Source organism: Enhydra lutris, unplaced genomic scaffold, assembly GCF_002288905.1.
Source record: "Enhydra lutris kenyoni isolate GAN:26980312 unplaced genomic scaffold, ASM228890v2 scaffoldscaffold13, whole genome shotgun sequence".
Lineage (NCBI taxonomy): Eukaryota > Metazoa > Chordata > Mammalia > Carnivora > Mustelidae > Enhydra > Enhydra lutris.
Genome location: NW_019154097.1, coordinates 19225541 through 19248769, shown reverse-complemented (window position 1 = coordinate 19248769; position 23229 = coordinate 19225541). Strand labels below are relative to the sequence as shown.

Here is a 23229-nt window from a genome sequence, read left to right as displayed (position 1 = left end):
GTTGGTTAAGCAGCTGCCTTCGGCTCAGGTCATGATCCCAGCGTCCTGGGATCGAGTCCCGCATCGGGCTCCTTGCTCGGCAGGGAGCCTGCTTCTCCCTCTGCCTCTGCCTGCCATTCTGTCTGCCTGCACTCGCTCTCTCTCCCTCTCTCTCTGACAAATAAATAAAATCTTAAAAAAAAAATAAATAAAATAAATAAAAATACATACTTTGGGGCACTTGGCTGGCTCAGTTAGTGGAGTACGTAATTCTTTATCTTGGGGTCATGAGTTCAGACCCCATGTTGGCTGTAGAGATTACTTACAAAACAATTTTTTTTTGAAGATTTTATTTATTGGACAGACAGAGACACCAAGAGAAGGAATACAAGCAGGGGGAGTGGGAGAGGGAGAAGCAGGCTTCCTGCTGAGCAGGGAGCCCTGTGTGGGGCTTGATCCCAGGACCCTGGGATCATGACTGGAGCCAAAGGCAGACACTTAACAAGTGAGCCACCCAGGCACCCCAAAAATTTTTAATAAAAACAGGTATATTAAAGATTGAGGTGAAATTCACATGACATAAAATTAACCATTTTAAAGTAATTCAGAACTTAAATTTAAGTATAGTCACAAGATCATACAACCACGACCTCTATCTTGTCCCAAAACATTTCCATCCCCCAAAAGGAAACCTTGTACCCACTATGTATTACCAGTTCCCCTCCTTCTAGACCCTGGCAACCACCAATCAGCTTTCTGTCTCTATGAATTTACCTATTTTAGTGTTTCATATGAAAAAATTCATAAAATATGTGATCTTGTGTCAGGCTTCTTTTGCTTATTAAGTTTTCAAGGTTCATCCACATTGTATGATGAGTAAGTACTTCATTTCTTTTTATGGCTGAATAATATTTCATTACACACACACACACACACACACACACACAAATAATTTATTGATTCATCCGTTGATGGCCATTGGGGTTTTTCCCACCTTTTGCCTATTGTGAATATTGTGCTATGAACATGTGTATATACATATTTGAGGGTCTATTTCCTTTTGAATGTGGGAGTGGAAATGCTGGGATAACTGGATCTCCACGTCCAAACAAATGAGGTTAGGGTTCTACTTCACACCATATACAAATATTAGTTCAAAATGGGTCAGAGACCTAAATGGGAGAGCTAAATCTAAACACCCTAAAAAAAAAGGGGTGCCAGGCCAGCTCAGTCAGAAGAGCAAGTGACTTCTGATCTCGGGACTTTAAGTCTGAGCTCCACTGTTGTGTGCAGAGATTATGTAAAAAAAATAAAATCTTAAAAAAATAAAAATAGGGGCCCCTGGGTGGTGCTATCCGTTAAGTGTCAGACTCTTGGTTTTGGCTCAGGTTGTAACCTCGGAGTTGTGCAATTGAGCCCCATGTTGGGTCCCAGTGTAGAGTCTGCTTGAATTTCTCTCTCCCCTGTCCCTCTGCCCCTCCCCTCTGTGTTCTCTAAAATAAATAAATAAATCTTTAAAAATATTAAATAAGATAAAAACCCTCTGGGGTGCTTGGGTGGCTCAGTTAGTTAAGTGTTTTGACTCAGATCATGATCTCAGGGCCGTAAGATCAAGTCCCATGTCAGGCTCTGAGCTGGGCATGGAGTCTGCTTAAGATTCTCTCTTGGGGCGCCTGGGCGGCTCAGTCGGTTAAGCATCTGCTTTCGACTCAGGTCATGACCTTGGGTCCTGGGATCGAGCACCACCTTTGGCTCCAGCTCCCTGCTCAGTGGGGAGTTGGCTTCTCCCTCTGTCCCTCCCTTCCCACTCGTGCTCTCTCTCAAATAAATAAATAATATCTTTTAAAAAAGATTCTCTCTCTTCCTCTCCCTCTGCCCAACCTCTCTCTCTAAAAAAAACCCAAAAAACAAAAAACCCTCGGGGTTCTGGGTGGTTCAGTCATTGAGCGTCTGCCTTTGGCTTAGGTCATGATCCCGGGGTCCTAGGATCAAGCCCTATGTCGGGCTCCCTGCTCAGTGAAGAGACTGTTTCTTCCTCTCCCCCTCTTCCTGCTCGTGCTCCCTCTCTCGCTGTCTCTCTCTCTCTCTCTGTCAAATAAATAAATAAATAAATCTTTTTTTTTAAGAGTAAATCGCAAATCTTTAAAACAGGTTTCGTTAAGATTCTTAGATATGACAATGGAATCACAAGCAACAGAAGAAAAAAACCCACAAAATGGACTTCATCAAAATATAAAACTTTTGTGTTTCAAACTATATCATCAAAAAAGTGAAAAGATAACCCAAAAAACTGAGAGACCATATCTGCAAATAATACACTTCATAAAGGATATCCTCTTTATATCTGAGCTCTATAAAGAATTCTTAAAACTCAGTAAAAAAAAGACAACCCAATTAAAATGTGCAAAGGACCCAAAGAGACGTTTCTTCAAGGATGATGTACATGTAACCAATAAGCACATGAGAAAATGCTGAACACATCATTAGTCATTAGGAAAATGGAAATCAAAGCCACATGCGGTATCACTTCACACCCACTAGGATGGCTATTAAAACAAAAACAAAAATAAGGAGTGCTGGGAAGGGCAAGAACACAAAGAAACAGAAACCTCACACAACTGCTGGTAGGAATGTCAAGGCAGAGCTGCTGTGGAAAAGTTCAGCAGTTCTTCAAAGAGTGAAACATAGATTTACCACATGACCCAGCAATACAAGAGAAATGAAAACCTAAGTCCACTCAGAAACTTGGACACAAATGTTTATGGCAGCATTATTCATACAGCCAAAGAGTGGAAATAACCCAAATGTCTGCTAACTGGTGAAAGGATAAACTAATTATGGCATATTTCTATGATGGAATATTATTCAGTCATAAAAATCAATGAAGTACTGATACATGCTATAACTTAGATGAACCTTGAAAACGTTATGCTAAATGAAAGGTGCCACACACAAAGGTTTTATTTTGTATGATTCCATTTATATGAACTATCTAGAATAGGCAAATCCATAGAGAGAAAGAGGGAAAACGTATGACTTGTTGCCAGGGGATAGGGGAGGCCAGAATGAAGAGTGTTACTTACATGCCATGGCGTGTTCTTCTGGGGGCAATGAGTAAGTTTTGAAATAAACAAGTGGTGTTTGCACAGGACTGTGCATGCACTAAATTAAATACCACTGAAGAGTATATACTTTAAAATGGTTAATCATATGTTATATGAATTCAATCTCCATTTTTGAAAAAAAGAAAAAAATAAGTATCAATACATTCTACATCAAGAATGAAATTTGGGGATGCCTGGGTGGCTCAGTTGGTTAAGGGTCTGGTTTTGGCTCAGGTCATGATCCCAGGCTTCTGGGATTGAGCCCCACATCAGGCTCCCTGATCAGTGGGGAGCCTGCTTCTCCCTCTCCCTCTGCCCCACCCCCCATGCGCTCTTTCTCTCCAATAAAATCTTAAAAAAAAAAAAAAGTGAACGTTGAACACATACTAAAAGAAAAAACATGCTGAAAGAAGCTAGTCACAAAAAATCACATATTATACTACTCTGTACATATGAAAGTCCAGAAAAGGGAAACTATGAGACAAAAAGTAGATCAGTGGTTGCTTAGAGCTGAAAGCAGGTTGATAGAGGATATGAGGTTAACAGCAAATGGGTAAACGGTTTCTTTTTGAGGTGATGAAAACGTTCTAAAAGCAACTGTGGTGCCGGCTGCAAATACCTGTGAATATGCTAAGAACTACTTAACTGTACACTTTAGATGGATGAATTGTATGATAAGTGAATTATTCCTCAATAAAGCTGTTAAAAAAATAAAAGCGACTGTTACATATAACAATAAACTGAATTAGTAATTAAAAATGTTCCCACAAAAAATCCCAGGTCCAAATAGCTTCACTGTTTTTTCACAGGATACAAAATTAATACACAAAAATTAACTGTATTTATGTATACTAGGAACAGATAATTAAAAAATAAAATTAAAGACAATAATTCCATTCACAATAGCATGAATAAAATACTTAGGGGGAAAAGCATGAACCATAAAAGAAAGAATTGATGGATTAGACTTTACCAAATCTAAAAAACTTTCATAACTCAAAAGACATCATTAAGAATATGAAAAGAGGGGCTCCTGGGTGGCTCAGTGGGTTAAAGCCTCTGCCTTTGGATCAGGTCATGATCTCAGGGTCCTGGGATCGAGCCCCGTGTGTCAGGCTTTCTGCTCAGCAGGGAGCCTGCCTCCCCCTCTCTCTGCCTGCCACTCTGCCTACTTGTGATCTCTGTCTGTCAAATAAATAAATAAAATCTTTAAGAAAAAAAAAAGAAAATGAAAAGATAAGTCACAGAGAAGATATTTGCAAATCACATGCATCTAGAATTTATAAAGAATCTTGCAATTTAATTAAAAAAGCCAAGTCAATTTAAAGATGAGCAAGTTTTGAACAGTTCATCAATGTAAACAGCTATTAAGCACATTAAAAGCTGCTCAACATTAAGGAAATACAAATTAAAATCACAATGAGATACCACCACACGCTCACTCGAATGGCTATAATACCAAAGACACTGCCATTTGTGACAACATGGATGAACCTAGACCCAGAAAGACAAGTATTTATGATCTCACTTACAGTGGAATCCAGAAACGGAGATTAAAATGGTGGTTGCCAGAGTTGGGAGTGAGAGAAATGGGGAGATGTTGGTCAAAAGGTACAAATTTTCAGCTATAAGATGAATAATTCCTGGGGATCTAATGCACAGCATGGTGACTACAGTTAATAATAGTATATTGCATATTTGACATTTGCTAAGAGTAGATCTTAAAATGTTCTCACTACAAACATAAAAAAGAATTATGTGGGATGACAAATGTGTTAATTAGCTTGACTATAGTAATTTAACAATATATATATACACATGTATCAAATCATTCTGTTTCATACCTTAAATATATATACCTTTTGTCAAGTATACCTCAATAAAGCTGTTCAAACAAACAAGCACTAATAAGTTTTGGTGAGAATTTGGAGAAATAGGAGCCTTCACACAATACGAATGAAAAGGTAAAATCAGTACAGCCACTGAGCCTTCACACATTACTAATGAGAAGGTAAAATCAGTACAGCCACTTTAGCAAACGGTTTGGTAGTTTCTCAAAAAAGTTATCAACTTACCATATGACCCACCGATTCCACTCTTAGGAATCTATCTAAGAGAAATTAGAATATACAACCACCCAAATACATGCATGACCATACTCAGAGCAGCATATTCATAATAGCTGAAAACCTAAAATAATCCAAATGTCCACCATCTGGTGAGTGGATAAGTAGTATGTAGAACAGCCACACAGTAGAATACTATTCAGCAATAAAAAGGAAATGAATTACTGATACATGCTACAACATAAATGGATGAATCTCAAAAGCCTTATGTAAGTGAAGACAGATACAAACGACTATACATTGTGTATTTCATTTATATCAACTACCCAGAAATCTATAAGAGACAGAAAGCAAATCAGCGTTTGGCTAGCTGAGGGTAAAAATGGGGAATGATTACAAAGAGACATGAAAGAATTTTCTGGGGTGACGGAAATTTCTCAAACTAGATTATACGTGATAGCTGTACAACTCTATAAATCTATACTGGGTGGATTTTATGACATGTAAATTATACCTCAATAAAACTGTTTTAAAAATAACTTTAAAAATAGCTAGTAAGCACAATATCCTATATATAATATCTCCTCTCTATATATTAAACAGGTAATCTCCTACAGTTTCCTTTCTATGCTAATGTTTTACCCTACAGTGGCCTCTACTGGCCAAAAGGAGATTTTGATTAGATGAGCACTAGTTGCTTGAAGTTTATTTATTTATAAAGAATCCACTATATAAATTAGGTCAGAAATGGCTAGGCTTTTTTTTTTTTTTTAAAGAATTTATTTATTTATTTGACAGACAGAGATCACAAGTAGACAGAGAGACAGGCAGAGGGGGAAACAGGTTCCCTGCTGAGCAAGAGAGCCCGATGTGGGACTCGATTCCAGGACCCTGGGATCATGACCTGAGCTGAAGGCAGAGGCTTTAACCCACTGAGCCACCCAGGCGCCCCTGGCTGTGGTTTCTTAAAAGAGAAACCATACTAGGATATAAGGTCTAAACTGTGCCCCTTCAAAGGAGAGCAGATGTGATGAAGAGTAGAACAAAAGGACGTAAGAAGCAGAAGTAAATTCACTGTCGATATAAGAAACCTTTTAAGAGGGGCACCTGGGTGGCTCAGTGGGTTAAGCCTCTGCCTTTGGCTCAGGTCATGATCCCAGCATGGGGCTCTCTGCTCGGCAGGAACCTGCTTCCTCCTCTCTCTCTGCCTACTTGTGATCTCTGTCTGTCAAATAAGTAAATAAAATCTTTTAAAAAAATTTTATTTACTTATTTGACAGACAGAGATCACAAGTAGGCAGAGAGGCAGGCAGAGAGAGAGGAGGAAGCAGGCTCCCCGTGGAGCAGAGAACCCGATGTGGGGCTTGATCCCAGGACTCTGGGATCATGACCTGAGCCGAAGGCAGAGGCTTTAACCCACTGAGCCACCCAGACACCCAGAAAAAAAAATCTTAAAAAAAAAAAAAAAAAAAAAAAAGGAAATCTCGTAAGAATTTTTTTTTTCTTTTAGTTACTCATTTATCTGACTTCCCACAGTCAACCCAGAAGCACATTCACAGACGATATAAATGGAAAACCCATTATTTTTTTTAAAAGATTTTATTTTTTTTGACACAGAGAGATCACAAGTAGGCAGAGAGGCAGGCAGAGAGAGAGAGAGAGAGGAGGAAGCAGGCTCCCTGTCAAGCAGAGAGCCCCATGCGGGACTCAATCCCAGGACCCTGAGATCATGACCTGAGCTGAAGGCAGAGGCTTTAACCCACTGAGCCACCCAGGCGCCCCTGGAAAACCCATTATTATAGGCTGATGTTACATAAATAAAATGTAAATTTAATAAGTCATTTGACTTTTTTCACCTTTGGAGGGTGGAGTAGCATCATGATTAAAAGAGCATGAGCCTAAAAACTTGGATTCAAATTTTGACTTCAGCATTTCTTCACTGTGTGATCTTGAGTTTATTATTTAATGCACTGGTGCCTCAGTCTTCATTTTTATAAAATGGAGAAAATATTTTATCTCAAAGCATTGCTTGGAATAAGCAATTAATAAGCAATATATAATAAGCAATATAAGTTACTAACAATAAGCAATATAAGTTACTAACTCATAGTAACCATAAAATGCATATTAGTTGTAATTATTGTTATTTCAGTTTAGAAATTGACAATTTTTGGGGCGCCTGGGTGGCTCAGTGGGTTAAGCCGCTGCCTTCAGCTCGGGTCATGATCCCAGGTCCTGGGTTCGAGTCCCACATCGGGCTTTCTGCTCAGCGGGGAGCCTGCTTCCTCCTCTCTCTCTGCCTGACTCTCTGCCTACTTGTGATTTCTCTCTGTCAAATAAATAAATAAAATCTTAAAAAAAAAAAAAAAGAAATTGACAATTTTTATTTTAAATGATCTTTAAGTTCAAAAAATTAATTATTTATAAAATATAAATTTGCCAACATTTACTGAGCATCTTGTATGTCCAAAGCACTTTGAGTTTTATGAGGACATAGTTGTTGGAATACTGAAACACTAAAGGCACTACTAGAAAACGACTGAAGAGATCGTTATTAACATTGAAAGATGTTATAATGTATGAGCGAAAAAGATCACCAAACAGTGGTAATGCTATAATCCTGTTTTTAAAAGCACTTGTGTATATTTATACATATTCACAAAAGTATGTATGACTCTAAACCAAAATCAGCTAATGGTTGACTTCTCAGTAGTGAGATAAAGAAGTATCTTTATTTTGCTTAGGGGTGCTTGGGTGGCTCAGTCGGGTAGGTGGCTGACTCTTAAATCTCAGCTCAGGTCATGATCTCATGGTCCTGGGATCCATCCTGTGTTGGGCTCCACACTCAGCAGAGACTCTGCTTGAGACTTTCTCTCCCGGTGTCCCTCCCCCTGCTCACATGTTCTCTCTAAAATAAATAAGTAAATCTTAAAAAAAAAAAAAAAAAAAAAAAAAAAAAAAAAAAGAACTATCTTTATTTTGTGTCTTTTTAAAAAGATTTTATTTATTTATTTGACAGAGATCACAAGCAGGTAGAGAGGGAGGAAGGGAAGCAGGCTGCCTGCTGAGCAGAGAGCCCAATGCAGGGCTTGATCCCAGGACCCTGGGATCATGACCTGAGCCGAAGGCAGAGGCTTTAAACCACTGAGCCACCCAGGTGCCCCTTTGTTTTGCTTTTTTATTAAGTGTATTTTCTGATTTTGTACCATGAGTTTTTTAACACTACTGTAAAAAAAAAAAAAAATGTTGGGGCACCTGGAAGGCAGTTAAGTGTCTGATTCTTGGTTTCAGCTTAAGTCATGGTCTCATGGGTTGCGAAACTAAGTTCTGCACTGAGCTGTGCACTCAGTGCGGAGTCTGCTGGAAGATTCTCTCCCTCTGCTCCTACCCCCATTCTTGCACTCTAAAATAAATAAATCTTAAAAAATAAATAAAAGTAAAAGTTGAAGGGACCTCAATGATTAGCAACATACACACATTGTCTCAGATGGTAGGTAGGCCATTAGCATCCTGGATTAGAACTGGAAAGCAGTGAGAGTCTGGGGGCTCAGTGGGTACGGCAGCTACCGTCAGCTTGGGTCATGATTCTGGGGTTCTGGGACTGAGTAGTGCATCCGGTACCCTGCTCAGCAGGGAGTCTGCTTCTCCCTCTGCCCCATCTCCCTGCTTGTGTGCTCTCTCTCTCATAAATAAATAAATCTTAAAAAAAAAAAAAAAGGAATTGGAAAGCAAGATCTACAGGGCACAGAGTACACACTGTGATCTTCGGGAATTTATAAAGATTAAAACAGAACAAAGAATGAATCACATTTATAGATCATTAAGTGAATTTTTTTGGTTAGAATGTTATAATGCTTTAGTTTAAAGTGTTGTTTCTAAATACATGTGATAATTACCATTTGGAGTAGTATCCTAAGAGTAGAAAATAGAAAAAATTATCCTTAAAATTCTCTGGCACAGTTAGAGGTACATGGGCAGAATAGAAGACTACACAAAAGGTTCTCTTGCTTACGGATTCCACAGAAAGCAGGATCATGGAGCCATGAGAGAGGGCCTCTGTTTCCTGTTACAGTCATGGCATGATCAAAGCAGGCCTTACTCTCAATAAATGAGGTACAAGGCGCGTGGGTGGCTCAGTGGGTTAAGCCGCTGCCTTCGGCTCAGGTCATGATCTCAGCGTCCTGGGATCGAGTCCTGCATCGGGCTCTCTGCTCAGCAGGGAGCCTGCTTCCCCCCCCCGCCTCTCTGCCTGCCTCTCTGTCTACTTGTGATCTCTCTCTGTCAAATAAATAAATAAAATCTTTTAAATAAATAAATAAATAAATAAATGAGGTACAGCTGAGTTCAGCACCTCCTGTGTCCCAGGTGTTACTGGAAGGGCTATGTCTTAGTCCAACCAGTAGAAATAAAGTCCACCTAGAAGTCCTTTTAAATCACCTTTCTATTCTCAAGATTATCTTATGGGCTTCTCAGTCATACAAAAAAGAAATTCTGACTTCGACTTTCCCATTGTTGGGGGAACAGTAAGAACTTAACAAACAGTAAGACCCACCTTCTGAAGACTATGTGCTCTTTAACATCAACAGCTACTAAGATTCTATGGCTATGAATACAAGTCTTGATTATATGGAAAGGAATAAAATTAGAACTAAATTTTCCCTGAACAATCAGTAAGTTAATAAAATTAAAAACTCACCTGAAAACATTTTTACAAAATCATCAGTAGACATACTCATCACCACATCTGCCTGTTCAGAGGGCTCTCCATATCCGACATTCCCACCTTTGCTTTTAAGATCAAGAAACCATGTTCCACCATCTTCACCTGCAGAAAATACAGAGATACAGAAAACAATGCTGAAGAAGCCTTGTTCTTCTTAAACTTAATAGCTGCTAGAGTTAGAATAATTTTACATAATGCTGTTTTCCTGGTTAAAACCCTCAGGCCACTATCAAATTCAGTAACTATTTATTAAGTATTTCCATGCCAGGCATGGGGCTAGGCTCTGAAGACCCTGCAGTAACATGGTTCTTACACAAGACAAAGCAGAGCCAGGCAAGCCCCATGGAAGGTGAGACTGGAAAGTCAGGTGAGAATTAGGCAGATGAGGAACTGAAAAGAGTGTAGGAGGACTGAAGGTAGAAAGAGAATGAAGTGTGGCATGAGATGAGCTCATGAAGCAGTCCCGAGGCAGGGGCAGTGGGCCAAGTGAAAGTACTCCTTCCATGGCATACCCCTTATGATAAAGTCAGTATCGTAAGGGATATGCCATGGAAGGAGAATGGCATAAGGCTGGTATTTTATTTTATTTTATTTTTATTTTTTTTTTAAAGATTTTTTTATTTATTTGTCAGAGAGAGAGGGAGAGAGAGCGAGCACAGGCAGACAGAATGGCAGGCAGAGGGAGAAGCAGGCTCCCCGCCAAGCAAGGAGCCCGATGTGGGACTCGATCCCAGGACGCTGGGATCATGACCTGAGCCGAAGGCAGCTGCTTAACCAACTGAGCCACCCAGGCGTCCCAAGGCTGGTATTTTAAATCAATCACCCTAATATCAGGGTAGAGAATTGTTGAGGGATAAAAGAGGATGCAAAAGGCAAGTTAGGATGGTTGTTAGGGTAGTTTGAGAACTTGAGGATGTGTGCCTGGATCAGGACTGTGGCCGTGGGAATAGGGAGAAGTGGGCATATTTGAGAGATAACTTCAAAGCAGAAACACAAAACTCAGTAAATGAACAGGATGAGGAAAAGGTATACAGAGTGCATAAGAAATGATTTGCTAGTTTTTGGCTCAGGAAACCGGGTAAGTGTGGATGTATTTTGTACTGAGAGAGGACTACTGAGGAAGAGCGGATTGAATAGGCAGTGTCCGAGCCAGGTGTTGGGAATGGTGAGCTGTTTTCGACATTTTCAGATTGAGGCATCTCTGCGCCAACAAAGTGAAGATGTCAAATGAAGTCTGACTAGGCTAGAAATACAGAACCTAAGTAATCATTTCCTATGGTCAACTGAAGCCATGTGAATGATTAAGGTTTCCTAGGGCAAGTCTGTAACTGACAAGGATGATTACAGATAAAGGAGGAAAGCAAGGAGAGCTGCTGTCAGGGAAGACAAGGACGGGAGCCTTTCCAGAAGGCAGGAACGGTCAACAGCTTCAAATGTTGTAGAGTGGTGACAAGGTAAAAATGACAAAGGCCCACTGATGATATAGAGGTCACTGAGGACCTTGGTGACAGCATATTCAGCAGAATGGAGAAATATGATACTATAGTAGAGTGAACTCTAGATGAAATGAAGTTTGGCTCTAAAAGGGAGAGGAATGGTAGGGATAAGAAGTGGGATCAGGGGCGTTCTGTTTTGTTTTAAAGATGGAACAGACTTTGAGGACGTTATCATTGGAAAGCAGGCTGCAGGATACACAGGTGAGAGGGCATAATTAACAGCACAAAATCCCTGATGAGGCCAGAGGAAATGGGATCTACAACTTTGCTACTCAAAGTGCGATCTGTGGACTATAGTCCTGTCAGAAATGCAAAATTCAGACCCTACCCAAGACATGGTGAATCAGACTGCATTTTAGCAGGGTCCCAGATGATCAGTATCAACATTAAAGCTTGAGATGCTTAAATCTAGAGCTGAGCTCTGTTCTACTGGGAAGGAAGAAAGAATGATGCTCATAACAACTGATGTGATATCAGATGACAGGAAGCTGAAACACTTTGTCTGCAAGTTTGTATTATCTCTGTGAAAGAGGAGGTGGGGTTATCTGCTGAAACTGGCAGGGAAGTGGTAAAAGGGAGAAAAATGGGAGGTTTGTGGAATACTGAGAAGTTTTAAAACAGTCACTGTGGAAAATGAGGCAGTAAGCCAACCACAGAAATACAGTATTCTGAGGTGCCGCTTAGAGCCCAGTTGAGGAAGGGTAATGAGAATTTCTACTAGTACAGATCCACTGGGTAGTGTGACGGGTTTTTTTCCATTTCCCCAAGAGCCCTGAGCAGTCTGAATGCAACTGTGGGCCAGCCAGTGTGATTCATCACAGGCTTTTGACAGGCAATGACATAGCACAAAAAGGCCAGGGAATGTAGGATACAGGCAAGAGAGTGATTAAAGCAACGGACCATGGGCTCTAAGGAGAGCAAAGGAAGAAGAGAGGAAACCGAGGAGACAAAGGATAAAAGAACTGATAATGTCAAAGTTGCACTCAATGGGACTGAGGTAGCTAGTTCTTAAAACTATCATTAATATGTGTTAATACCACGTTGAGAAGAAAAACATTGAGAAGTTTAAGAACGCTGACTACATGCAGACTGACTTGGATAATTTCAAAGACAAAAATGGCTGGGTGTCATGGCTGATGATACATCACTGTATTAAAACTCATGTCAGGATTCATATGCCCTCCTAACTAAGATTTTCTCTCAACTACATACGCCAAAATTTATTTAACACTGGAAGTCTATGTAATGAGATTTTATTTTACATGTGTCCATATGCACTGATCTTAAAATACAAATCAGTATTTACTATTCTTTAATGTCTACATTCTAGGGTTAAGGGTTTTGGATATAGGCAACTTATCAAGGTGATTGCCACTGGAGGCTGATTTTCTTCCAAGAGAAATAACCTACTTTATTTCACAAAAGCACCACATTCCCAGATATTATCCTTACCTGAGAGTTCAAACAGATAAATTGCTTGAGTGGCTTTAACAACGTCATCACTGAGGAAGTCCTTAACGATTCTAAATGTTTCTGCCACGGCTCCAGAACGTGGTTTTGGTGGTGGCTGTGACTTCTCTTGTTTCAATTCTGGAAGCGCATCTGTAAAATATTATTGATATAAACGGTCTGAAAGCCTACACAGTATAAGGCCACACAGAGAATCAATGAATTAGCAGAAAAAACTTGCCACCAATTAGATTTGTTTGACAAAAATGATTTTAAATGCATCTGGTGACATCAAAAGGCAGAAGTCAAACTGATGGAATAATATCCAAACACATCAGTCATGATTATAAATGTAAATGGTTTATACTCTCCAAGTAAAAGGCTGATTCTCAGATTAAGTTAAAAAACAACAACAAAAAAAAAAAAAACAAAAAAAAACACCCCAAACCACTACTAAGCTATAGTGGCTTTTTTTGGTTTGTTTTTAAACAGACCTAAAGACATTTTTAGGAGTAATAATTAATCACTCCTTTATCACCCCCTGTGAGTTCTAAAACCAAATGAGAAAAGAAGACACTAGAGATCAGAACATTAACCATGTAAATCGATGGACTGAATTGATGGAGTCTGCCGGCCTGAATCAACAGCCAAGTGAACTTCTAATAACTTTACCTCTGAATTAAACTTAGTTCCTTCATCCCTGGATTGAACCTACTTCCTCCCATCAGGACTATGCAAAGGACAAGGCCGTTGGGGTTATTTTCCCTGGGTTTAGGCAGTAAAGGGGTGCACTGTCTGTAATGAATTTAAAAATAATGACAAACTCACCACAAGTGTTTTTAAAAAGTGTGTATCTTCTTTGCTCCATTGGGTCTTGAGGATTTCATCTTTAATATCTGTTTAGATTTTAACTTGTAAGAAGAGAAGGATTTTATTGTTTTTGTCTCTGGAATCATCATAGTGAAAGGTAATTTATAGCCAGCAAATTTGGGATACTTTTATATTGCTCCTGTTGTACGATTGAGGATCTTTATGCTGTCCATTAGATTTCATTTAATAATCTTTGGTGAGTTATATTGGTCAATATGGCTGAGTATGATTTGAGTTGGGAAACAGATGGAGAGTTCAATTTTAGCCTAGAGCACAGATTGAACTTGGAGTTAATTTAATTAATGAATTGTTCTCACTTGTTTCTGGGGGCAACTGCCAAACTACTCACAAGTGATTACTGGAGAATGAATAAAGGAACAGAAGTTGGTATTTTGAGGGACGGCTTCATGCTATTGGAATTGTCCTATGGATTGCAGATCCCCTGGCTCATTATATACTGAATGGTTATGGCCATTGGGTTAAGTTGATACAAGTTTAAAAATACTGTAACTTCCACTCCCCTGGTCTTCTGTTTCTAGGCTCCTGCCAGGGCCAGGGGCAGGGAGAACTTTTGTGAGGCTGATAATCTCACTTCCTCTTCATCCAGTGGGAGGAGCCCCCAGTCTGATGAAATTGCAAGAGGAATTGGCTTTTTGTGGATAACGAGTATGAATAATGACCATAAGTATACAACTCAAAAAGTTATCAGAAGAACTGGGGGATGGGTAGAAAGAGTAAAGAGGAGTGAGAGGTAAGGCTTTTCAGTTATGGAATGAGTAAGTCATAGGGATAAAAGGTACAACATAGGGGATATAGTCAATGGTACTGTAATAATGCCGTATGGTGACACACGGTAGCTACACCTGTGGTGAGCTCAGCATAACGTAAAGAGATGTCCAATCACTATGCTGTACACCAGAAACTAACATAATATGCTACATCAACTGTACTTCAATAAATTTTTTAAAAGTTATCAATAAGTGAATATACTGTGTCACCATCACCTAGATCAGGGAAGCAGCCCCTAGAAGCCTGTGGTGCCAAGGAGACCACAGCAAAAACTTTAGTGTAAAGTTTTTAAGTAAATTGCATAATTTATCACCTGGAATATTTAGACATGGTGTGATGACTCTGCACAAGAGAATAAAACTTCAGGAGACAAAAAAGAAATCAGTAGTATAGTGGAAAGGTACAATCAATAGACTACAATGAGAAAGAGCATTTCAGTAACCCCCCCCCAAAAAAAAAAAACACAAAAGTTACATGGCTAGCAGCCCCGTCACAGATTCTCCTAACTTCACAACTTAAGTATAAACATGTGAACAAGACACTAAATATCACCTAGACTCACAATCTACTGTCAGAACCTAGGAAGAAATGTTCAGTAACTCTAAGGTTGACAGAGTCATCCTAAGAACACAGGACTGCCTATATTTTGCTTCATGGAAGAACTCAGAGAAAGAATAGCTCTGCTCACCTAAACAAGGAAGACAGGTTTCTACATTTTTTAAAACATGGGACCAGACTCTGGGCTTGTGCCAGCTAGAAGATTAGATCTGCCCCTCTATTATATAATGCCATCTTTTAAGAATGCCTCCATCTTTCAAATCCAATTTCAAAGCTTGTAGTTCCCAAATATCGGAAGAGCAGTAGAGGGAGCCTTGGTAGTGGTTCATCCTGAAAAGTAATGCCTCAAAGCATTACTGGTGAAAGTGGGGAGAGGAAGAGCCCTGAGAGCAGGGAATGCAGGGGACAGTAGGAAGTAAAAGAAGGTCCTGTGTCAGTCTTGCACACTAACACTAGCTACAGGCCTAACAGGTACCACATGAGAAGCTACAGCTTTGAGAAAGGAATTCCACCAGTTGAACAGGGAGTGGAGCCAAAAGCAATCTATGCATCTCTGTCACCGGGCTCTACTAGCTCTAGCGATCACTCCTAATATGAAGATGAATTAACATGGGGAAAAAAATAACATGATGTCTATGAAAAACAATGTACCATAAGGTAAAGAAAATTATCCTGAAGAAAAAAGAATCTATCTCTAAAAATAATTTACTATGCTTATTTACTGTTATTTACTACTAATTACTATTATTATTTACTAGGATTATTAATCCCACAAGGATTCCTCCACATGAAAACTCTATGAAACAGGGGCATAGAGTCATATAACTGGCCAGGATGAAAAGACAACAGAATAAAATGAAAAAGGAAATAGGGAACATGAGAAACAAAAAGTACAACACCAAAATTAAAATAAACATTATTTTAAGTATGGCCATACGAAAAGATGAAAGTGTCCAAAGTCTTTTCGTAATGTAGGCTCCAAGCCCAGCACAGGGCTTCAATTCACGACCCCAAGGATCAAGAGTCACGCATGGGGTCTACCAACCGAGCCAGCCAAGCACCCTGTCAAAAGTCTTAGCAGTAATACAGAGTTCAACCTTGAAAAGGTCTCCCAGAATGCAGAAGGAAAGAACAGTAAGATAGAAATATTAAAAGATGGTGATAACTACAGGGTAAAGTAAAAAGACAGTCAGGCAAAGAATAAGTGTTTCTGGGGAAAATCCAGAACAATTGGAGAAGAGGAACAAAAGCAATTAAAATTAAAACTAAAGTAAAACAAAAACAAAAATAAACTGAACCAACTAACAAGACTCTGTGGGCTCCCTGTGTGGCACTAGGGTGGTAGGAGGAGGGGAAATCAATGAAGAAATGACAGTACTATTTTTAATATGAGAAAAACAACACAAATTAAAAATTATGTGCATAGTTTATACTTCATAGTTACAAACACATTATATAAAACAAATATACACAGCACAAATAACCAGAAAAGGTACAAATAGGATTAGCAAATAGAAAGGTGAGCTGTTCTCACTTGAGAAATGAGGGATTACACACAGACCTCAGAGAGAAAGTGTGAAGTCAACATATAGCGGATGTGCACATGGACTAAATAATCACCTGAAAGAGATGTTAGGTCGCAGGCCAGGTATACTGGACCATTACCTATATAAATACATTAATATATCTACAAGAAATATTGACTAGAATTGCATGAATGAGGAAGAGGGAAATGAGAGCCACAGCAGCAAATGCTCTCTCCAGCATCATATGGGGAAGAGAAGCTTTAGCAGAAGGAATGGGAGTACTGCGACCTCAAGGATGAGAGCATCCCTCGTGTGGAGATGGATGTATGGACTGCAGTCAACGCACCTGACATACTCTGATCCCACAGGCAAAATCACTCCTACTGAAATCCGATGCTAATAGACATCTATCTTACATTTTACTTATCTAATCTCTCTTGTTCTGATTCCACAGTCATGAAACAACCTTCTGATTATGATTCTGTTCCCCTATGTCATGACCCAAGGGAGAGAATGGGCTGATCACAGCAATTACACACTTAGTCCATGAGATAGCAATTCCTCACAGCTAATAAATTAGATTACTGAGGGAGGAAATATGTTAATTTAAAAGGACTTTACATAATAAAGACTTAGACAAGGAATTTAAATCTACTGGTTAAAGTTACGGGCTTTGCAATCAGAGAACTACGAATTCAAATCCTGGTTCTGCCACCTGCATGATCTCAGATCTAAAATGAAGATAATAATACTTGGCTTGTAGGCTCATGAGTGTTAAATGGGACAATGAATGCAAAGGACTTAACACAGTATTTGAAACACAGTAGTGCCCAATAAATATTTTTTGAAAAACAAAATGAATATACATGATCCATAAGTGGCTCTTGTTAATTTAAATTTGGAATTTCAATGAGCTCATTTCCAATATTAAGGTTATGAGTAAAAATCAGGATTTTCCTCTTGCCTAACCTGAAGACTAGACTCTTTCAGACTTTGATAAGCTGTATATTTTTCAAGTTTTTTATGATATAAAAGAAAGCTGCCATTTTTATTAAGTAATTTCTTAAATATCTACAAAAATTTGGACAAAGAAAAAATATAGAAAAGAGTAAGCCAGAAAAAAGGTTGGCGCTAAAAACACTGCAGTGTCAGGTTCTATAAATCTGTACGAACGTATAGAGGAAATCTATTCTAGTTTTCTAGCAGCCATGTAAAGAATCTGTGATCGCTTAGGAGATTCACAGTATCTAGAAGATAAAAATAAAGTAAGGGCCCAGGAGAAACACAACTATTCTTGTTAATAAAGCATGAAAGATTCTTCTCAATGGTATCTGTTAAAGAATGTTTCTTCTGATATCTTTCAGTAAGCTAGTGGCATAACGTCAAACACAAAGACTAAACTCTGGACCAATTATAAAAACAAAATAAAGTAAAACCAAAAGTTCCTTTGAAGTTAATTTCTCCCCTGAAGAACTCACACAGCACAAACTCTGAGAATGGTGTTAGGTGTACTTCGATGTGACACATTTTTCCTCAAAATGAAATAATACATCAACATGAAATACCTAAAGACAGTGCCAAGGAAAAGAAATAAAACCTTAAAAAGGGTTTGCTTTCTTTTTAGAGTTTTTTAAAAAAAATCAAATGAAAAGAATATATTAAGACCTTCTTACTGGGAGAAGGAAAAGACAACCTTCCTTGCTTGAATTAATTAAGCCCACATACTACTTGTGTAGTTTAAATTACAAAATGTTTTAAAAGCATAAGGCAGAAATGTCCAATTTTATATTCTGAAAGAAATACATAGTTAGCATCTTTATTTTCCTACATAAAATATGGTCTACATCTTACCATGTGATTCTACTTTCTTGATAATTTTATCTGGGTGTTCATCTAAGAAGAAATCTGGTAACAAAGGATGGCCTGGAAAATTGACCCCAAAAATACTCAGGTTACTATGACAACATCAATACATCAAGATTTTAACACCTGTTTTACGAACATTCTATCTGTTTTTATTGTAATGGTCATTCTAGTGCAATGGAAAAGACTCCCATGAGAACTGTCTGACTTCTTGACTTTCACAAGGCTAAAATATTTTTCTTATCATCAAGTTATCTTCCTCTTCTATGGCAAATTTCATCTCTAAGATCCAAACAAAGAGCCACCTGTTATGTTAAGCCCTCAACTTCTCTCCCAGGTGGTTTTACCCCCTCCTCATCTATGCATGCAAACCTTCTGTTCTACATCCCTCCAACGGGCTCAGGAGTCGTTTCTTACCTGGGCTCCTGAGAGAAGGGGATTCCTCATTAAGAAGGACATGTTTCCCATCTCTATCTCTCCCTCTCAGAAGATTAAAAAACTGGAGGTCAGGAATGCATTGGTCTTTATTATATCCACTTATCAAAGTACCTATTCATCTTATGTTCTCAGTACTTAACAGGATTTAATCTTAAATCAAATTTAAGATTTTGTACACAATGACTCTGTGTCTTTAAAACCTAAACTGATAATTACACTGTCCAGGACCCAGAAGACCTGGATCTGGTTCAGGTTCTGCCACTGATTAGCTGACTGCTCTTTCACAAAGACTAATCTCTGTGAGCCTGTTTTTCTACTGTAAATAATTAACTACTGACTACTGCAACTGTGTCATATGCCGGGCACTGTGCCAAGCACATTACACACATTACTGCATTTCCTTCTTACAAAAATCCTGTATGGAAGCTATTGTTTCCTTAATTTTACCAGTAAGGAAAATGAAGGGGCTGGGTAGCTCAGTTGGTTAGCAACTGCCTTCAGCTCAGGTCATGATCCTGAGGTCCCGGGGATCGAGTCCTGCATCGGGCTCCCCGCTCAGCAGGGAGTCTGTTTCTCCCTCTGACTTCTCCCCTCTCATGTTCTCTCTTTCATTCTCTCTCTCTCTCTCAAATAAATAAAATCTTTGAAAAAAATAAGGAAAGTGAAGCTCAGAGAAAGTGGGTGACATGCCTGAAGTCACACAGCTCATGAGCAGCTGGGCTGGAGTCAGAATCTGGCTTGTCTTCTCCCAAACTCCATGCTCTTAATCCCTAAACAACACTGCTTCCCTCACAGGACTGCTGTGAAGGTTAAATAGATCATGTATATGAAACTGCACTGGGGATGCCTGAGTGGCTCAGGGGGTTAAGTGTCTCCTTCCGCTCAGGTCATGATCCCAGGGTCCCACCACCAGGCTCCTTGCTTCTCCCTCTGGCTGCAGCTCTCCCTGCTTGTGCACCCACGCTCTCTCTGGCAAATAAATAAATAAAATCTTAAAAAAAAAAAAAAAAACTATTCTGTAAAACTGTAAAGAGCTATTTCATTCAGTTCAAACTGAAGAGACAGAGATGACACAAATATAAACAAGTGCAAGTGCAACCTAATGAATATATTTAGAATACACTTCTGCACCAATAAAGAGAACTCCTGCTTATGGCTATATGGTCTATTTTTTTTTTAAATCATTTTATTTATTTATTTATTTATTTTAAAGATTTTATTTATTTATTTGACAGAGAGAGATCACAAGTAGGCAAAGAGGCAGGCAGAAAGAGAGGGAAGCTGGCTCCCTGCTGAGCAGAGAGCCCAATGCGGGGCTCGATCCCAGGATCCTGAGATCATGACCTGAGCTGAAGGCAGAGGCTTAACCCCCTGAGCTACCCAGGCACCCCTATACTGTTTATTATTTAATATAGATTATGTTTTACACATAAAGTAAGAATGCTTGATCATCACCACCATGACCTACAACTTTAGAGAGGAAAAATAATTTCTGAACAAGGGGGCCTTCTGAGAACTTCTCGAATCACACTCTTGGCAAAGGGCAGACTGTGTTCACTTGCCTTCACCATCCAGCAGTAAGCTAGCTACTCTAAGAGACTGCACTTAAGAGAAAAACATTTGGAAAGAGTCCATATTCCTAGAAAGTTTTCATAGAGATGTACTCCTATATCACCTAATCCTTGAATAAAGTCTTTACTCTGATTTTAAGATCAACTTTATTTTTATTAATTTTTTATAAAGATTTTATTTACTTGACACAGAGAGAGAGCACAAGCAATGAGGAGCAGCAGAGGGAGAGGGAGAAACAGGCTCCCTGCAGAAAAAGGACCCCGATGTGGGGCTTGATCCTAGGACCCTGGGATCATGACCTAAGCTGAAGGCAGACACTTAATCAACTGAGCCTCTCAGGCATCCCCAGCGCAGTTTTATATACATGATCTATTTAAACCTTCACAGCAGTCCTGTGAGGGAAGCAGTGTTGTTTAGGGATTAAAAGCATGGAGTTTGGAAGAAGACGAGCCAGGTTCTGATTCTAGCTCAGCTGCTCACGAGCCACTCAGGTGCCCCTTAAGATCAACTTTAAAAACCAATTCTCAGATGCGCCTGGATGGCTCAGTCATTAAGCATCTGCCTTAGGTCATGATCCCAGGGTCCTGGGATTTGGCCCCGCATCGGGATCCCTCCTGCGCCACGGGAAACCTGCTTCTCCCTCTCCCACTCTCCCTGCTGTGTTCCCTCTCTCGCTGTGTCTCTCTGTCAAATAAATAAACAAAAATTTTTTTAAAAACCAAACCAAAAAAAAAAAAAAAACCCCAAAACTCAATTTTCATTTTTAGTTTCAAGATTTAGAAATGGCTGATATGCCTTCTGTATCTGTACATAACTTAAAAGGACTCAATTCACTTCAATTGTTCCTTTCTTCCTTTCTGAAGCTATGTTGGTATGGTCTTCCCCTTCATCGGGAGGATAGGTTTTAAAAGAACATATTAGCTTTATGATTACACAAACATGCCCACAAAGCATGTGTGTGTTCCTTGCAGGAAATGCAGAAAAATGCATCACTACTTTTTAAAAACTTTTAAAAACTGGAAGCATTACCTGGTTTAAATGCATAGATGTCAAAATTATGTATTCCTTCTTCTCTTAAGATATTTTCATCAACAATAAAGTTTCCAGTAAAACTCTTTGACTTTTTAAAAATTGAATAGGCAGCATCTGCGATGATATCGACTTTTCTACACTGGCTTTCAATACCAGATCCTCCCAGCATATCCATAGCAGCGGTGTGGATGGCTGTGGACAGAACACACACATAGAACTCCAAATGAAACAAGACTGTGGAAGGAACAAACGAGGCAGCTGATCTTTTTATTTCACAGGTGATGAGAACAAGAACCAGAGAGCTTCAGGGATTTGGCAAATGTTCTGTTGACATAACTGGGTAGAACACACAATCCTTACTCTACACAACACTGCTTCATAAAATAGAAGTCCTTTGTGAGACTCACAGCAAAATTCAATTAGACTTCTGATTTAGAATGCTCAAGAATGTGCATATGATTCTTCAAAGAAAGCCAGAAAGATATACCAGAAAAAGCACTGAGCAGTAAGGTTAGTGAGATTTTTAGACCAACTATGTTGCTTTTTGGCAAGGCGCTTAACCTCTATGGGGCCTCAGTTTGTCTCTAAATATGGACCTCATTCCCTAAATTTATTGTCTTACCCCAGGGGCAGAGGGAGAGGGAGAACAGATTCCCCACTGAGCAGGGAGCCGCAGGACCCCAGGATCATGACCTGAGCCAAAGGCAGACGCTTCACCAACTGAGCTACCCAGGCACCCTTTAGGTGCATGTGATTTTTAAATTCTATGTTTTTTTATGAAGTAATTTGAAACTCTACCATTCATTGTACACTATTAATTATACATTGTCAAAATTGTAAACAGTAACTTATCTCAATTTACTTACATATGTTTTAGCTTACATTTCAAACAATGAAAAAGTCAACTTGTTTAAATGTACTTTGGGTTTCAATCTCTAGTAATTTAAAGTTCTCTCCATATCACTGTTAACCATCATTTTAAATCATTACATATTGGAATAATTTACATAACTCAGTCCACAAGATGAAAACTTTATAGCTTTTGAGAGCCAATAACCCCTTTTCATTCATTCAACATATAGTGATTGAGTACTTACTCTAAGTCAGGCATGATTGTAGGGATTGGGGACAAATGTGTTGATAAAACGGATAAAAGCTCCTACCTTCATGGTGAAGACATTCTAGCATAAAACCCTACTTCAAAGGCAGCACAATTAACTTGGGCAATTTCCTGAAAGCACTGAGTCAGAAAATATATCCCTACCTTATAACTATAGTTCGTTTACCACGAAGAAAATTTTTGCTTAACCAATAGTTCAAGAGATCTGGTTTTGCTCTTGATGTGATACCTTATTAATAAAAAAATGGCAGCTGGGCACTTGAGTGGCTCAGTTCGTTGAGCGACTGCCTTCAGTTCAGGTCATGATCCTGAATTCGTATGACTGAGTCCTGCATCCAGCTCCCTGCATAACAGGGGGTCTGTTTCTCCCTCTGACCTTCCCCCTCTCATGCTGGCTCTCTCTCATTCTCTCTCAAATAAATAAATAGAATCTTATTTAAAAATAAATAAATAAATAAATAAGTGGCGCCTGGGTGTCTCAGTGGGTTAAAGCCTCTGCCTTCAGCTCAGGTCATGATCCCAGGGTCCTGGGATCGAGCCCTGCACTGGGCTCTCTGCTCAGCGGGGAGCCTGTTTCTTCCTCCTCTCTTTTCTCTCTGCCTGCCTCTCTGCCTACTTGTGATCTCTATCTGTCAAATAAAGAA

At 39.2% G+C, this 23229-nt stretch overlaps 1 protein-coding gene across 2 annotated transcripts in view; it reads right to left on the bottom strand.

Annotated features, from left to right (window-relative positions):
- Positions 1-23229, bottom strand: part of LOC111145776 (hydroxysteroid dehydrogenase like 2) — a 57943-nt gene that overhangs the window by 4445 nt on the left and 30269 nt on the right. For both annotated transcript variants that reach the window (XM_022500974.1, XM_022500975.1), the window contains 4 exons: positions 21463-21657; positions 18412-18483; positions 12821-12970; positions 9846-9974 (listed from right to left, as the gene is read on the bottom strand). In XM_022500974.1, coding sequence (XP_022356682.1) covers positions 9846-9974; positions 12821-12970; positions 18412-18483; positions 21463-21657 — 546 coding nt within the window. The remainder of the gene's footprint in view (positions 1-9845; positions 9975-12820; positions 12971-18411; positions 18484-21462; positions 21658-23229) is intronic.